Source organism: Harpia harpyja, chromosome 6 (genome assembly GCF_026419915.1).
Source record: "Harpia harpyja isolate bHarHar1 chromosome 6, bHarHar1 primary haplotype, whole genome shotgun sequence".
Classification (NCBI taxonomy): domain Eukaryota; kingdom Metazoa; phylum Chordata; class Aves; order Accipitriformes; family Accipitridae; genus Harpia; species Harpia harpyja.
The window spans coordinates 48,032,697-48,047,916 of record NC_068945.1 but is presented as its reverse complement, the minus strand read 5'-3'; the positions used below and the strand labels follow the sequence as shown (position 1 = coordinate 48,047,916).

Sequence of the window (15,220 nt, the reverse complement as noted above, 5' to 3'; positions counted from 1 at the left end):
TGATTCAAAGAAAGATGGCACGGAAAAGGGTTGGTGCCAAAAGATGGAACCATGCTGGACAAGGGGCTTGAGCAAGTAGGCTACTCCACCACAAATCTGAGCAAGCTGAAGTCTCAATGCTTCGGTCTCCAAGTTGCAACACTGGAGTACAGTGTTTTTATTCAGTTGCAAAGAATGTGTGACACATATGTGAAAAACATTACATAAAATGAGAACTCATCTCATGGCAAGATTCAAAAAACCAAAACAAGCACCCAGAGGGCTCCAGTACATTGCTAAAGTTAGCCGCAGTATTAAACTTTCCTTAAAGTTTTGGGTAAACATCTTCAGGCAGAAAATTCATATGGATTTCAGACAGAAATGTGTCTCTCCACTTAGTTTTCAAACCGGAGTGTCTATAAAGGACAGCCACTGCCCTTTGGCTGGTCCCTGCTCACAGTGACTAAGGGAAGGCCTGAAGTCCACCACCATTGTCTCCAGCTCTGCTACGTCATGGGGAGGAAGATGGAGCCAGGACGCTGCCACTTGCTCTGGTCTCCATTGCCACCACGTTTCCTTCACAGCAACATGGTGGGCAGAATTCCTATGCAGGCAAAACAACGTTTTTTAACAATGGCCTCTTGGCCTCAGGTCTAACCATACACAGTCATTAAAAAATGGTAAACAAGAGCACTACTTCTATGCATTTAGGAAGAACTACAGTTGTGCAGTAGGGAAACTATCATGCAAGTTAGTCCACGTTGGCCAGTATATGCCCAGCCACCCTACTCTCCCTGCTAACTTGATGTCTGAAAGCACCCTCTGTCACCAAAATGCCAAGAAATTCTCATACGGTCTCACCCACTGATTTTAGAGAAAGCACTAAACTGCCTTTAGAGAAAAAAGGGCAACACATTTTTAGCCCCAGTGTTCATAGATTTGCACTGCTTTTCCTGTGGTGTGGTATCTAGCAGGCTGTAAAAGTACACAGTTAGATGAGCATGCTTGTTTAGGTTTCAACTTTACCTATACTTACTTGTCTCATTTGGTTTCTAAATAAGGTTTTGAAATAAGGCACTCAAATATTTTTAAGTCAATACTTAACATTTAGATTTGTTTAGACTGAGTATAAATATTTATTTAGACAGAGTTAGGCTTGTGTCAAATAAGAGTATTCAGCTAAATTGATATAATCATTCAGTAACATTAAACCAACTTGGGAATTCAGACAAGCCTTTGAAAAGGAAAAGCATTAATAGTGCACAAAGATTTGCAGAAAAGAATGAAACAAGAACATGGTGAGAAGAAGTAATTTACTTTTGAACTCTCTTGAGAAAATGCCCAACCTCTGGGACATCCCTCCCCCCTGTACGACCACCCAGAAGACACAGCTATAGGGAAACTGCCTATGAAGTGGAATGGGGATAAGAATTGCCTGTGTTGGGTGCATTTGTTATTTCATTGAAATAATCGATCCCAGATGCTAAAGATAGTAACACTGGTGGGATTCAAATACTCCAGACATTAATGAAGTCTTTCTTGCTTTCTGGCAATGGATTTAAACTGTCTCTACTCCCACTGCACAGTGCCTTTAGCAAGAGAGGCAGTGGTTTAATATTAAAGCACTGCAAGTGTTCAAACTGAGAAGGTCATAATTCAAAGAGCAAAGCAAGGTCACCTTGCGCAGTCTCACCAGTATGTAAACCATGCTCACTGCCACAGGAACAGCTAAGGGAGGGGGACAGATCCCTACCTCTGTACGCAAAAGAAAAAAAAAAAAATCAACAAGACAACTGCACCACTGATTTCAGAGGCCACTGCTCGATCTGAGTACATCTGGAAAAAATGCACCAGCTCCATTAGGTGATTATACAAACACCTCCCCCCTCAAAAATAGCTTTGTTCAGCAGGACTGTTGTTTGCTTATTTGAAAAAGTTCCTCAACTTGTAATGTCTTTCTCATATCCTTCCAGTCTAGGAAGTTTAAGAACTGCTGACAAAGCAGTCTGCCATACTTTGTGTTAGACGGCTGATTTCACTGTACTAGGCACCTGGAACGCCAGGGTCTCAATCCCTCCCGCAGAGCAAGCACGGTTAACAGAGCTTGAGGAAGTGCACTGGGTATCTTACTGATGACACAAATGTAATGTTTTATTAAGGTTTGTATTAGCCTTTAAGCAGCAGTGTGACAGGGAAAAAAAAATCTACTTGGAAGAGACAACCACCTTTGTCTAGAAGAGTCAATGCTCCTTATCCCCTCCAGCACTGCATCACTATGGGATGGCCATAAACCTGTTGTAGATACATATGGACAAACTTCTTCGTTTCTAGTACAAGCCAGGCCTCTCTCTTTTATACATTCTGGAGTACTATAACAACATCCATATACAACTGCCACAGTGGACAGGGATCAGCACTTTTATTAATAATGCTTTGTTTAAACTTACTGGAACTGCTATTTGATTTATGAAGTCCTTTGCAAGCTTCAGAGTGATTTGCACAAAATCACTATGATCTGCACATAGGAATTGCTTCACCCAGCCCTGAATGAGTCGGGTGACACAGTACCTATTGTCCTAGCGTCACCAACCCTACCCAATAACATCTTTTGACATATGACCTTGTCCAATTAAATAAACAGAGCGATTTAGATAGGCAGAAGGTAATTATTAGGGCTGGACGGTGGCCAGCTCAGTGAAGCAGGAGTACCATTCTTTGAAAAAAGCTTTATGTTGTTTAGCAAAGTTTAATGACTGGAAGCTTTCAAGAGCTTTGCACTGTACTGCATCCAGCAATGAAACATCCAAGCATATGGTGCTCCCTTCATACCACAGCGGGCGACGGTCGTGAGGTCTTGGGAGAGACTGCTTCTTTCAAAAAAATCTTTGGAAATAAATGGCTTTCTAACCTGCTCCTTTTTAGCCCTAATCACCTATATCTTAACTGGACCCTATTTATTTGAACCAAGAACAGGTAAATAAGGAATCAGGACTGTGCTGCCACTTTCACATCATCTTTTTTCCTTCCATCCTGGGGAATGGCCAAATCCCATTTCTTATGGAAGGATTTAAATTGTTTTTCACTGTCCCTGATTTATTTGCCAGAGGCTTTTTTTTTTAATGGAAGACAGAGTAGGAAGAAAGAGGACTGTGAATAATAGCAAGAGATAACTTAGAAATAAGTCACCTCCTAATGGCTCCATGACAATTACTAGAAAAACTACATTCCTGCATGGTAAAGCCTTGATGCCAGAGCCCAATGACAGCAGAGGGAAGAAAAAGATCTTAGCTCTTCTGTGTAGAGCTGGATACTCAAAGACATTTCCTTTTTGTGTATTTAAACTATTTTTTTTTCCTATATAAACATGAGATCTATCACATGGTCATTTCCCACTGAGACAGGTTCTCAAGCGAGCCTGTGCCAGCACTCGCCTGTCCCACCCACCCAAAGGACTTCACTGCAAAAAATCCCTGACCTCTTCCAGAGGGAACAGGATGCAGCAAGAACGAATGAAATATTTCTAAGGGCCTCATCCTCTCTGAGTGTCCTTTCAAATCCCAGCCACCAGTTGGCCCTACACTGAGCTTTTTGTTCCTGGCATGTCTGAAGGAGGCCTGGGTATTAGTTTAGCCTATTCTGGTAAGTCATTCTTCAAAAGCGTTTTTTTGCCTGCCTAACTGCACTGAAACTTTTATATTCAACCTGCTGGAGTTAAAAATCTCTTCTAATTTTCTTTATTTGGACAGGACGCCAGCTTTATAGAATCACAGAATGGTTTGGGATGGAAGGGACCTTCAAAGATCATCTAGTTCCAACCCCCCTGTCACGGACTGGGGCATCTTCTACTAGATCAGGTTGCTCAAAGCCCCATCCAACCTGACCTAGGATGCTGCCAGAGATGCAGCATCAACAACTTCTCTGGGCAACCTGTTCCAGTGTTTTACCACTGTCACAGAAGAATTTCTTTATATGTCCAATCCAGATCTACCCTCTTTCACTTTAAAACCATTGCCCCTTGTCCTGTCACTACAGGCCTCGGTAAAAAGTCTTTCTCCATCTTTCTTATATCCCCCCTTTATGTACTAAAAGGCTGCAATAAGGTCTCCCAGGAGCCTTCTCTTCTTCTCCAGGCTGAACAATCCTAACTCTCTCAGCCTGTCCTCATAGGAGAGGTGTTCCAGTCCCCTGACCGTTTTCATGGCCCTCCTCTGGACTTACTCCAACAGGTCCATGTCTTTCTGTACTGGGGACCCCAGAGCTGGACACAGAACTCCAGGTGGGGTGCATTTTGAATGATGCTTCCTTGTTTACAATAGCCTCCCCGACCCACAGCACAGATGCTCCACCTGTTTTTCCCACCCCTAGCTGTTCAAAAAACCACTCACTGACCCTGTGCTTCCAGTCTTCCAGTTGCCTCCGAGGGTTTAACTCTCCCTGCCCCCTCTAACAAAACTTCCTCCTTGTACACTGAACACAAATATGTAAGATTTTTAATTTTTTGTAGCTCATGCTGGGGGAAAAAAAAAAATCAATCAAACAAAAAACAAGGCGAAGAAAAGATGGAAGCTACTGCAAGCACACCATGCCTGTCCTGCAGCCCTTGCTTCAGCCGGGTGCTGGCCTTCACTCCAGCCCTGGGCTATGCAGCTTCAGACAACCACTGTTTTTATATCACGATAAGACCCACAGGCCCCAGTGGGATTCAGAACACGGACAGACACAGCCCGATGCCGAGGTGTGCAGTTTAACCCAGCTTGCTCGTGACTGACAAGCAACCGCCACGTTCCTTGTCCCTGCTGAAATGCCCCTTGGTGTGTAAGCCCTCCTCAAACACACATTCAGTTTACACTTTGTTTAGTAACACCCCAGTATAAACGAACAGCTGCCACAAGAAATTATCCAGTTCTGACTCTTGAAATGATTTTGGTAAACTTCTTTCTCCCCCACTCAGATATGGTTTGGACTAATTAGAGAGAAGCTTCTTGTTCAAACAAGCAGCCTTTCCCTGTCCATTGTCACACCTCGACGAGAACAGTATTTAAGCGATGTAGGTACTATTAAGATTTGAGATTCCATTCAATTAAACACCGATAGAAGAGGAAAATTATCCTTTTAACAGATTACTAACAGTACACTGGTTTCTGTTGTCCACATGGGATCTTGAAAATTGACTGGCTGCACGGAGCTCAACATTTTATACTACTTCAGTGCAGAAATGGAGCAGAATTAGGAAACAATTACTGATAAGTATGCAACTGTGGCACCATAAAAGCCCCATGGGCAAGACCAATCTAAGGAGAAAGAAATGACAAAACCAGCTTTCACATTTTTTCTTTTTTTTTCTTGTTTGCACAGTTGGAAATTCATTCCCTGCTGCTTCGTATTTCCTATACTGATTAAAAGTGTTACCTACTGCATTATTCTCTTCAAGGCCTGAATCTGCTAGGTGAAAGCACCATTAGAAACAACAGGGCTGAGGTAGGGAAATGGGGCTGAATCGAAGAATCCTTTCACTATATGAACAGCAAAATATATTTTTCCCAATAACATTTTATACACAGCAGAAATTGCTTTTCCACATCAAAGTCAAGACACATTCAAATAATGAGTTAATGCAAGAACCTCCAGGATAAGACATTTACATTTTTAGGAACAAACGGGCTTGTAACAAACAATACTGGGTATTAATGCTGGTCAGCACCAAAACCTGGTTTTCCGGGAAAGCTTCTGAAGATCTTTTTGCCCTCCTTTCTCTGCAGAGCCCTCAGGAACTGGCAGAATCAAATATTTCATACCTCAAGAGCTCAGGTATTTCATACCATCTCAGCACAGGAAAGGAATCATAAGCCTCTTTGAGCTAAACCTCTCACTTTCTCATCTAGGAGAAACTTTTCTATAAAGCAACAATAGTCTCAGCATTATTGTAATAATTGTGTTTTAGAGGTGAAAGGAGCAGGTTGATTCTCTACTAGGTTTCTTTCACCTAGTAGAGGTAAGCAGTAAATAACTGTGCCATTAGCATGCTCAAAAATGTAAACAATCTAATTTTAGTGAGAATGGCAAAGGAAGTTAAATACACTGCATTTGATTAATGCTGATGGTAGAAGTTGTAGTAGGAAGTCAGCACTTCTGGAAACTTTGTTCATGCAGAGATTCCATGAGCTCCCAGTCGTTTTATTCTGTTTACATTATGCATTCTGGCAGAGTGGTGACCCACATAACCTCCACATTTTTCTCTTACAGTTAAAAAATAGGGCTCAGGTACAACATTTTTTGACTTATGGCATCCCTGTCAACTGCATTTGGAGTTCAGGGGTTGCTTAGAACCACATCACCACAAATAAGTACTCTTTTTAACATTAAGTTTTAAAAAGTCTTATCTTGATGAAATCTTGGGAATGAGAGTCTTCCAAAATGCACAAATATGTTTTTTCAGTTCTGTTTTAAAAATATGAACTTTAAATAGACAAACAGGAAATTAAAATAACCCATGAACTTTGTTTCTCTTCAGTTAGTCTCTTAAAGAGCGCTGGACTCTTTGGCCAGCATTTACAGGAATGTTCAACACCTCTTGATCTGCTGAAGTTCTATTCTCTATAAATGGGTTAAAATATGTGGCATCACTTATAATTTTACCGCTTCTTTCAAAGAGGCATGTGTGAATTTATTTAATTAATTGGCCTTAGAAGGAAATTGGTCAATTTATTCCAAATTAATGGTTCCATGTTGAAATAAACCATTCTTAGCCCTATAATGACAAAAAATGAAAGCAGCATTTCCTAAGGTTTATATGTCATACCAGAGTGCTGTTGTCATAACTTCTGACTATGTATACCATTAGTTCTCTACCTGTTTTCCCCAAATTCTGGATTCTACAGAAGTTGAACTACCTTCACCTTGTCAGCACTCAGTGGTTCTGCTCTTTTTCGCATGCTCAAGCCTGTCTGGGAACCTCAGACTAAACATTATTATATTTATCTCCAGTAGAAGCTCAATCCACATTTTGTGCACTTAAACACAGCAGTGGAAATCTCTGCACTTAGCTGCCAGAGCCACCTACATTCAAGAAGAAATGCATGCCCTTGGCTGGAGGGAGTGGAGGGTGGGAGCACGCAGATAATGCTGCAGTGTTTGTACAGTAGCTCTGTAGCGAGAACGCTTTTTTTAGGAATTGGGAAATCTCAATTCAGGCTGTTGAGTGCATCCACACCCATCTCTCTGACGCTTTGCTGCCAGATGCCTTTGCCCGAAGCAGAGCTCCTTGACCCAGTGCTGTACAAGAAATACTAGTACGTTTATAGGAACAGATTGAGGGAAACCTGACTTCTAGAGCACTGAGTTGCGTGGCTGATCTGGGCTCCTGGCGCAGGACCAGCTTGTGCATTTTACCCAGTGATGAATGCAAAATGTATAACCCATTTTCAGAGCGGGAATCTGAGCTCCCCTCAGTTTAACACTGGTATTGACCTCTACACATCCACAAATGGGACTGGGAAAACCCCTTGAAAGGAAGGTTTCAAATACATTTTTCTCCTAAGCATTCCTTGCCAACTATTTTGGGCATTCCTGCTCTGCATCCTGCTTGTTCATGAATTTTGCTCTCATGGGCTTAGTGCTCCCCATGCAATAACTGGAAGCGGAGGCACCTTATTCAAGGCTGCTGATCACACTTGAATTAGTCACTGCTCTGAGCAGTACAAGCCTGTGTCTTTCTGGTGGTGTAGCCTTATGGCTGGTGGGCTGAGATAGTAATTAAAAAAAAAAAAAAAAAAAAAAGGAAAAAAAGAAAGAACACCCCCCGCCCCCCCCATGTACTGGGATATGCTGTACTTCTTACTTCAGTAATATAAAACAAAACTCCAATGTCACACTTCCCCTGTCAGAACACAACCTAGAGCCCCTAATTCTTGTCTCAGATGGCAATACACTTTTACCCAGTTTCCATTATTTCCTGCTGCTGGAGAGAACCTATTCTCTCCCAACCACTGCTGTGAAATACTCATCTATAAAATAACTCTTCCTTCAATGTTTTCTTTTTCTCCTGCAAAAGGATTTGGGAACAGCAGGGATATGAGCACTCACCTCTTTTAAACTCTGCATCATAATCTTTATGACATGTTTTATCATCAACCATCTTTAAGCTTTTACCAGGGTAACAACCTTGCCTTTGCAATGGCTCCCACAGTAGTCTTGAGTGAAAGTGGGCAGAGCCAAGAGGAAGAGACTAATATTAGAATTATGTGAAATAAATAAAGAGGGTTTACAGTCTGCTGAGGGAAATCTCAGCAGTAAGCTATGAAAATGCTGGATGCTAGTGCTGTACATCAGTGAACAATATCCAGCGTTCCTCAATTTACACAGGAAATGTTTTTAATAGGCATGGTACCCCCAGCTCTCAGCCACCGACTCCATCCCTCTCACAGCTCCTGAATAAGTCCACAAGTCCACAGATCATCAGAGCTCTTGCAGGGATAACGGCGGCAAAGCCTGGCGCCAGCAGTGTGCATTTTTCAGAGTGTTGCCATGGTGATCTCCAGCACGCTCATCCCCTGAGAGCTCAGCTCAAAATTCAGAGGGAAGCAAAGCAGGACAAAGAAATGACACCCAAGCAAAAGCAACAGGGAAATTATGTGTAATAAGCATACATACACACTTTCATATGGAAGCTTTCAGAAAATAGTTATTTTTAGAACTGAGTGGTCTGTAGGAAAGAAGCGCAGTCTTCATAGTCCCAACTCTAAACCTGGATGGTCTATGGAATAAACCCAAGAATTTCTAACCCTGTCTCAGCTCGTGGATCACTATTTGGCACAGGGTAAATCCTCAGCCTCTGTACTGCAAAAATCCTGATTTGTGCAGTACGGATAAAGGACAAGAGATAACCAAGCAGATAAAAAGATAGAGATGCCTGTAATAATGTAACACGGTAGAGCAGCAACAGATCACCAGATAACCAAAATCGGACACTTACTTTTTAGAACATTACATTTCATTATTCCATGAAAACAGTTAATACAACAATTCTTAAGTATTTTAGCAATTTCATTTTTCACCAAATACATCACCTGTTGGTCCTTATGGTAGTTCTACTCTCTTACTGCATTCTCAACAAAAGGGAATTACATTTGTGTGAACATGAAAGCAACACTCTGCCAAGTGATGTACGATCTCAATATATGATTGAGAAACCTGTTGTATGGTGCTTTCATGCCTACCCTACAAAAGCACTGTGTTATAGTGGCCATACACACAGAAATAAACCAGCAAGAAGAGATACCAAAATTCAAAATCTGGGCCATGTCAGATATGCCATAGTCCAGAAACAATACTAAATGAGAGTCAATCAATGCTCTGAAAGGAAGGCTCTGCTTTGGGCTGGTACTGGCATGGAAGAGGTGGTGAGAAGACACTCATGGAGCTGCTCCAGCAGGAACTACCCATTTTTCAGCTCCTGGCCAGGTTAGTTTTCAGCTCTTGCTTAGGCATGAGGTTTGGTTGCACCCATACTTATGCCACCCATGGAAGTGGCAGAAACAAGCAGGTAGGGGAGATAGGAGTACCAACCTACCTTGTTCGGCAACAGCGTGGACTGGTACCCAAGAAAGTGACTGTATAAACATGTCCTGACACAATTTGAGTAAAACACCTTCAGTAGGTTTCCTACAACTGGAGAAAGAAATGCTGCCTCTCACCTTGTGAAAGACAACAGACAGACATGCTTGCTGGGAGAGGATGTTATCTCCGCTCATTCCTCTTTCGTGAGAATAAACGCCTGCTTTTGTGTAAGGTGACTATTTTCAGGGTACCGCATTTGCTTACAATAATGTTAGCATATTCAATTTTGTCCAAGTTGTGCAAAATAGATGTATTGGGAACATTTTTCTTTCTTTAGTTTTTTGTTTCTGTTCCCCATCTACATCATTTAATTGTTCTTTTCCTCCTGGTCCTACATATACTTCAAAGACATATTTTCAAAGAACAATTTCTCTCAGCATAGCTTGCCCCCCAGCTGTAAAAGCTTTGCTCACATATACCTCCCTTAGGAGAGATAACTTCTTTGCATAGAGCTCCTTTAGGCAACATCTGTAATCATGCAAACAGGTAGAACGTTCCCACATGGTGCAGCCCAAGAAGGAAGCATACACATCCTGCAAAGCAAACCCACGGTAGCACCACAAATATTTATATGCCAGATAAAATCCATATTCCTGCAGCTTAGACCACTATAAACAAACACTATCCAATATATCTTTCAAGTCAATCAACCAAAGAATTCACATATGGATGGACAGTCTGATCTGAGTTCACCTAAGGGTATGAAAAACCTGGGAATGCAACGAATCAGCTCACCCCTGGGTTACTGACCACACACCTTCCCTTCCTAGCTCCATCTTGGCCTTTGAACAGGATCTCCTTGGCTTTGCGACCAAGCAGACCTCTCTACAGTCATTCCATTTCTGCACACTTCTGATGAAGCACTGGCAATCAACGTCACTGCAGAGCAGAGACCAAACTATTCCAGTTTCTCGTGCATAGAATGATAAAGCTTATGCTTTCTAAAGATGCTGGCTGTAAGAAGTGCAAAAGGACTTCAGGAATCTGCTCCACCACTCCTGACATCAGCTGTACTGTATGTTTCTGTTCGTTACAATGGAAAGGGTATTGTGACCCTTTTTTCCCCCCCTGTAAGTACCATGAAGAGCCAAATAGCCAATAGCCTATGGTAGAGATTTTTGTATGTGGAACTGATGCAGAGGATGCCAAAGTCAAAACTGTGACTCAGCTTTCTGTTCTCAGTGAGGGTCTCCTGGCATCCCCTGCAGTGTCCTCAGGACTTCTCTGACACGCAGTAAGAGGATCTCATTGGAAAACAGCTCAAGAAAGGAGGGTAAGAAGAGGGTGTCAGAGTATAAATCCCCATAACAGGTACCATAATTTGTGAAGTCATCATTTCCACAGGAGGGGAAAAAAAAATATTTTTTTTAGAAATAAAGTTAAACACAGCTCTGTGTTTATATATGAAAAATAACCAGCCAGAGCTCTCAAAGCAATGCACACTTTCTGCCTCCTCAGTGCAACCAGCACCATCATTCTTCCTCCAGGTTTGGAAAAGAAAAAAAAAAACAAAAAGAACAAGCTCTAAAAAGCATGCTTTTTGAAAACATAGGTCTAGCTTTGAAGAAAACTGTGGCAGATACCTTCAGTTGTCTGGAAATTTCCAGACACATTTTAAAAAAAATACTAGCTGTGTATAAACACAAGAGTTGCAATGTTTCGCAAACTCAGAAGTTCCCAGGAACTGTAATTTAATACGATCCATTTAACTAGTCACAAATTAAACTGATGCAACTTTAAGGAAAACCAGCAAGAATAAACAAGACTGTATTTCGTGTATCCCTAGAAGACTTCTGTTTACAAAGTCATTGGCTTACTGACTGGCAATGAGAAATTTCCTGCCTAAAACTAGATATTTTTACGTCTTGACATTACTTCATGACATTGTGCTTGATCAAATTGAGTGCTGCAGTAACAGGACACTAGAATATTGTCTAGCTGTCCAAAGGAACAGCTATTTTTAAATATAATGTCTTTTGCATGTACTGCATTAACTGAATCGAATAAGGTTGAGGCTTGCCTTGAATTTAGCCCTAAAAATTTATTAAGCAGACAAGTATTTAATTCTTAGTTTTATCCTTTTAAAATCCTTTAATTAAATATAACATTAATTGAACTAAAGATTATTATAGAGATTTTTCTCAACTAATACATTTAAATGCATTAAAGCAGGGAGAAAAACAAAACAAGAACACAAGCCAGGCTTATAAACAGATTCATATAAACAGCATTAAAAAAGTAACATCCTGAGAGCACAGGGCATTTTCTCATGTTTGCTAGCACAAAAGTAACAGCAAAGGTTAAGAGCAGTGAAGGTGGTGTATTCCATACAAATCAACACGCTAATGCAAACCACAATACATACCAGTTCACCTAGGACAATTCCTTAAACAACATCACTGCTATCATAAAGCGAGAGGATACAGGGCACGAACGGAGCAGAAGTCCTCAAACTGCTAGCTATGAAGAGACCTGTAACGCCCCTGCAGCCAGGCTGTTCCAGCACCAAACTGAGTGGGATCAGCAGCATTAAGGCTTCAAATGGACTTTTGCAGAAGCCCTGGTCTGAAAGCCATGGAGTGAAAGCCCCGTGCAGGGAGTTGGGAGCAGCAGGGGCTACTACTCCAGCCTGTGGGGCAGAAGGGAGCTGTAGGGCAGCTGAGGTGAGGAGGGTGGCACTGCCCTGCCTCCCCCAGGGAGATCCCCCTCAAAGCCCTACTCCCTGGGTTCTGTAGGCTCGGAGTGCGTGTCAAAAATTAATTAAACCTGGAGTGAATGGGGCCTCATAAAATTGTTCATTTATTAGTAATTGCACAGTTGCTACAGGCATAGCATTCAGAGGCTTCCCCCCCTTCTCCAACAAGGAGACAGCAGCAAGATCATGAGCAAGAATAGCAGCAGAACAGTGCCCTTATCTGTGCCTGTTCATGCTGGTATTGTTCACACTGATATCGTTCACTTGCCTAAAATTAAAAAGAGGGGGGGGTGAGGAAGCAGACTTCACCAACTCCAACATGGCTCACTTTGGCCAGGAATCAAAGGTTTATGGAGACAAAGCTAACACAGCATCCAAGAACGACACTAAAAATGATATTCAAACTCTAGAATCAATGCAGGAGTCAACACTGAGAACTGATTTGCAACAGTTCCCTCTAAGTCCGTAAGGCATTTCTTTTTCTAAGTGGGGACAATTCTCAATTTTCATTGCCAAACACAACAAGAAACTTGGTGCCAATGTTCTTACTTCTGTGAGAATACAGAATAATACTCCAAACAGGCATCACAACCTGCTTATTCTGTAAAATCCTGTGGGCTGACACACTGAGTTGAGAGCGTTACAGGTGTCCATCCACCTCTCAGTCCCACTGTGGATTAGGAGAAGGAAGAAACCTGTTACAATGTGGATGATAACCAAGCAGTTGTATTCACCAATGTTTACAGGAGGAAAGGAGGACAGTTTAGGCTGGTACCTTCAACAGAAATTTGTCAGTGAACCTCCTGCCTGCATCCCCCCCAAACTGAGATAATGCCAAAACTTCAAATTCGGCTTTAGTAGGACAAAGAACTGATGCGAAGCCCTATTTTACTGCACCCAGCTTTTCTGCTTGGTTTTGCTAGGCTTGGGTAAACTGCTTTTTGCTTTCTCTTGATGTCCCCAGGATGCCGCAGCCCTTGCCAAAAATAACTCCGTTTTAATTTTCCTTCACAATTCCCTTGCAGAGGTCTGCACTCTATTAATGCTGTAGCATCACATATCCTTTTAATCCCTGCCCACACATTTTAACATTTCAAACACATGATTATTTATAAATGAAAAGCCACCAGGGCTTTCGTGAGGTAAAATGGTTTAGTGGGGACTGAAACTGGGGAGGGGGGACAGGGGAGGGTGAGTCATCATTTTCTGGTTTTAATCCTTCACTCCTCCTCTGTTTCGGGCTTTGTTATTAGCAGTAGCGCTTATTCACTTTGAGCAGGGCCAAGACAGCAAACAAGTCCTCTGAATATGAAAGCCAAACAATTCCAACTCCTAATTCAGCCCTGCACGCCTGCTCCAGGCTGTTCAATCCCTTGAGACCCCTTTTTGTAGCCTAGGCTTTTCCCTCCTTTAAGTGCCAACCCATCGACGGCCTTTGGCTGGGGTTTTGTCCGTTCCCACCTGCTCCTGGCAAGAGGGAGAACAGACCGGGATGGAATGACGCCATCCTTAAGTTTTGTGCCTCATTCAGGACTGGGCATTGCCACACCGAACGGAGCAAACAGGTTAGAAAAACTGTTTGCACAGACAAAGCAAGGCACTTGAACACCACTACCGCTCCAACTAAAACACCACTTGGAAACAAGTTGCACTGCATACTGAAGGGGAGACAGCACTTGTTCAAAATCCCCTCTCCTTTTTGGTCGTTGCTCAACAGGGCAGCAAAAAATTTGTCCTCCAGCCCAATTATACCACTCCGCTGATGCTGTAACAAAAGGAGAAAGAGCCATGACAGAAATAACAAGGTAACCTGCATCTCTAGTGGAAGCAACAGCAGGAGTAGAAAAATTAACTGCCACCACACACCATTTTTCTTTCCACTTCAAGCACCCTCTCCCTCTCTAAACACTCCTTCTATACACACCTTCCTGCAAATAAAATCTCTTAAAGACTGACCCTCCCAAGCCCATCTATACCTCATACCTTTTGCAGCTCCACTGAGAAACAACCCTTTGCCTTAAGCTGTGAGAGCTGGGCAGTGCAGGAGCCTGAGTCCAGCCTGGGAATTGACAACATGCAAGTTCCAGCTCTAGACTTTTTAGGGATGCTTAAGTTTGGAGAAAGCCTTAAGTGTGGACGCCTCAGGTTCAGCTGCCATACCCACATTTCTGTACCAAAATACTTGCACTCGGTTTCAAAAGTGTGAATACTCTTGAGCTCCAAGTATAATTTAGGACAACTAAGAATATGAAGAACCTCTGAGAATTAGACTACTCATTTCAGTAAATTAACTAGGGAGCAACTGTGAAAATGCTGATGTTAGACAGTATTTCAGCTTCCTGGGCTATAAATGGATATAATTTTTACTTACCTGACAGGTGTGTCATGAGAATTAGCTAATATTGACACTTTGATCTTTAAAATGCTTTGCCAAGTATTAATTAAGGAAGGATCATTTTGCATTTAAAATAGCTAGTATTTTGAAGTTGAATTTGTCTCCATCCCTCTCCTAAAATGGTAAAGAATCTACTGTTTGTTTTTCTATGTATTCCCCAGGAGATTATTTCAGAGAAATATGAGAAAGACAGACTGACATGTGGATCTATGTTTCAAGGAAGATGAATGGATACCTCTAAATAAAAAGCTGTGTTTTGTTGCAAGAATCTTCTCTCCTGTGGGTCTTGTAACCAGACCCGTAGACTTAGGTCAAATGTTACTGAATGTAGGGAGAAAGGACACCCCCCCCCCCCCCCAATAAACCACCTTTTTACAACTAACCTACTAGTATTTTTTACAAGCAGGTCTCAAAGTAAAGTATGAGAAGTTCATAACACATTGCAGACATTCAAGTACTGCATCTACTCGTAAAGCATGGCCTCATTTCTCCATAGAGGGAAAGGTGCCAACATATGGGCAAAACTCATTACAGTT

At 42.0% G+C, this 15,220-nt stretch overlaps 1 protein-coding gene across 6 annotated transcripts in view; it reads right to left on the bottom strand.

Annotated features, from left to right (window-relative positions):
- PLXNB2 (plexin B2) overlaps nucleotides 1–15,220 on the bottom strand; it is a 262,309-nt gene that overhangs the window by 98,491 nt on the left and 148,598 nt on the right. The window contains exon 1 of one of the 6 annotated variants that reach the window (XM_052790850.1): nucleotides 12,882–12,959. The exons of the other annotated variants lie outside the window; for them this stretch is intronic. Within the exon in view, the coding sequence (XP_052646810.1) occupies nucleotides 12,882–12,943 (62 nt within the window). The 5' untranslated portion in view covers nucleotides 12,944–12,959. Of the gene's footprint in view, nucleotides 1–12,881; nucleotides 12,960–15,220 lie in introns of those variants that run through there. 6 annotated transcript variants of the gene reach the window in all.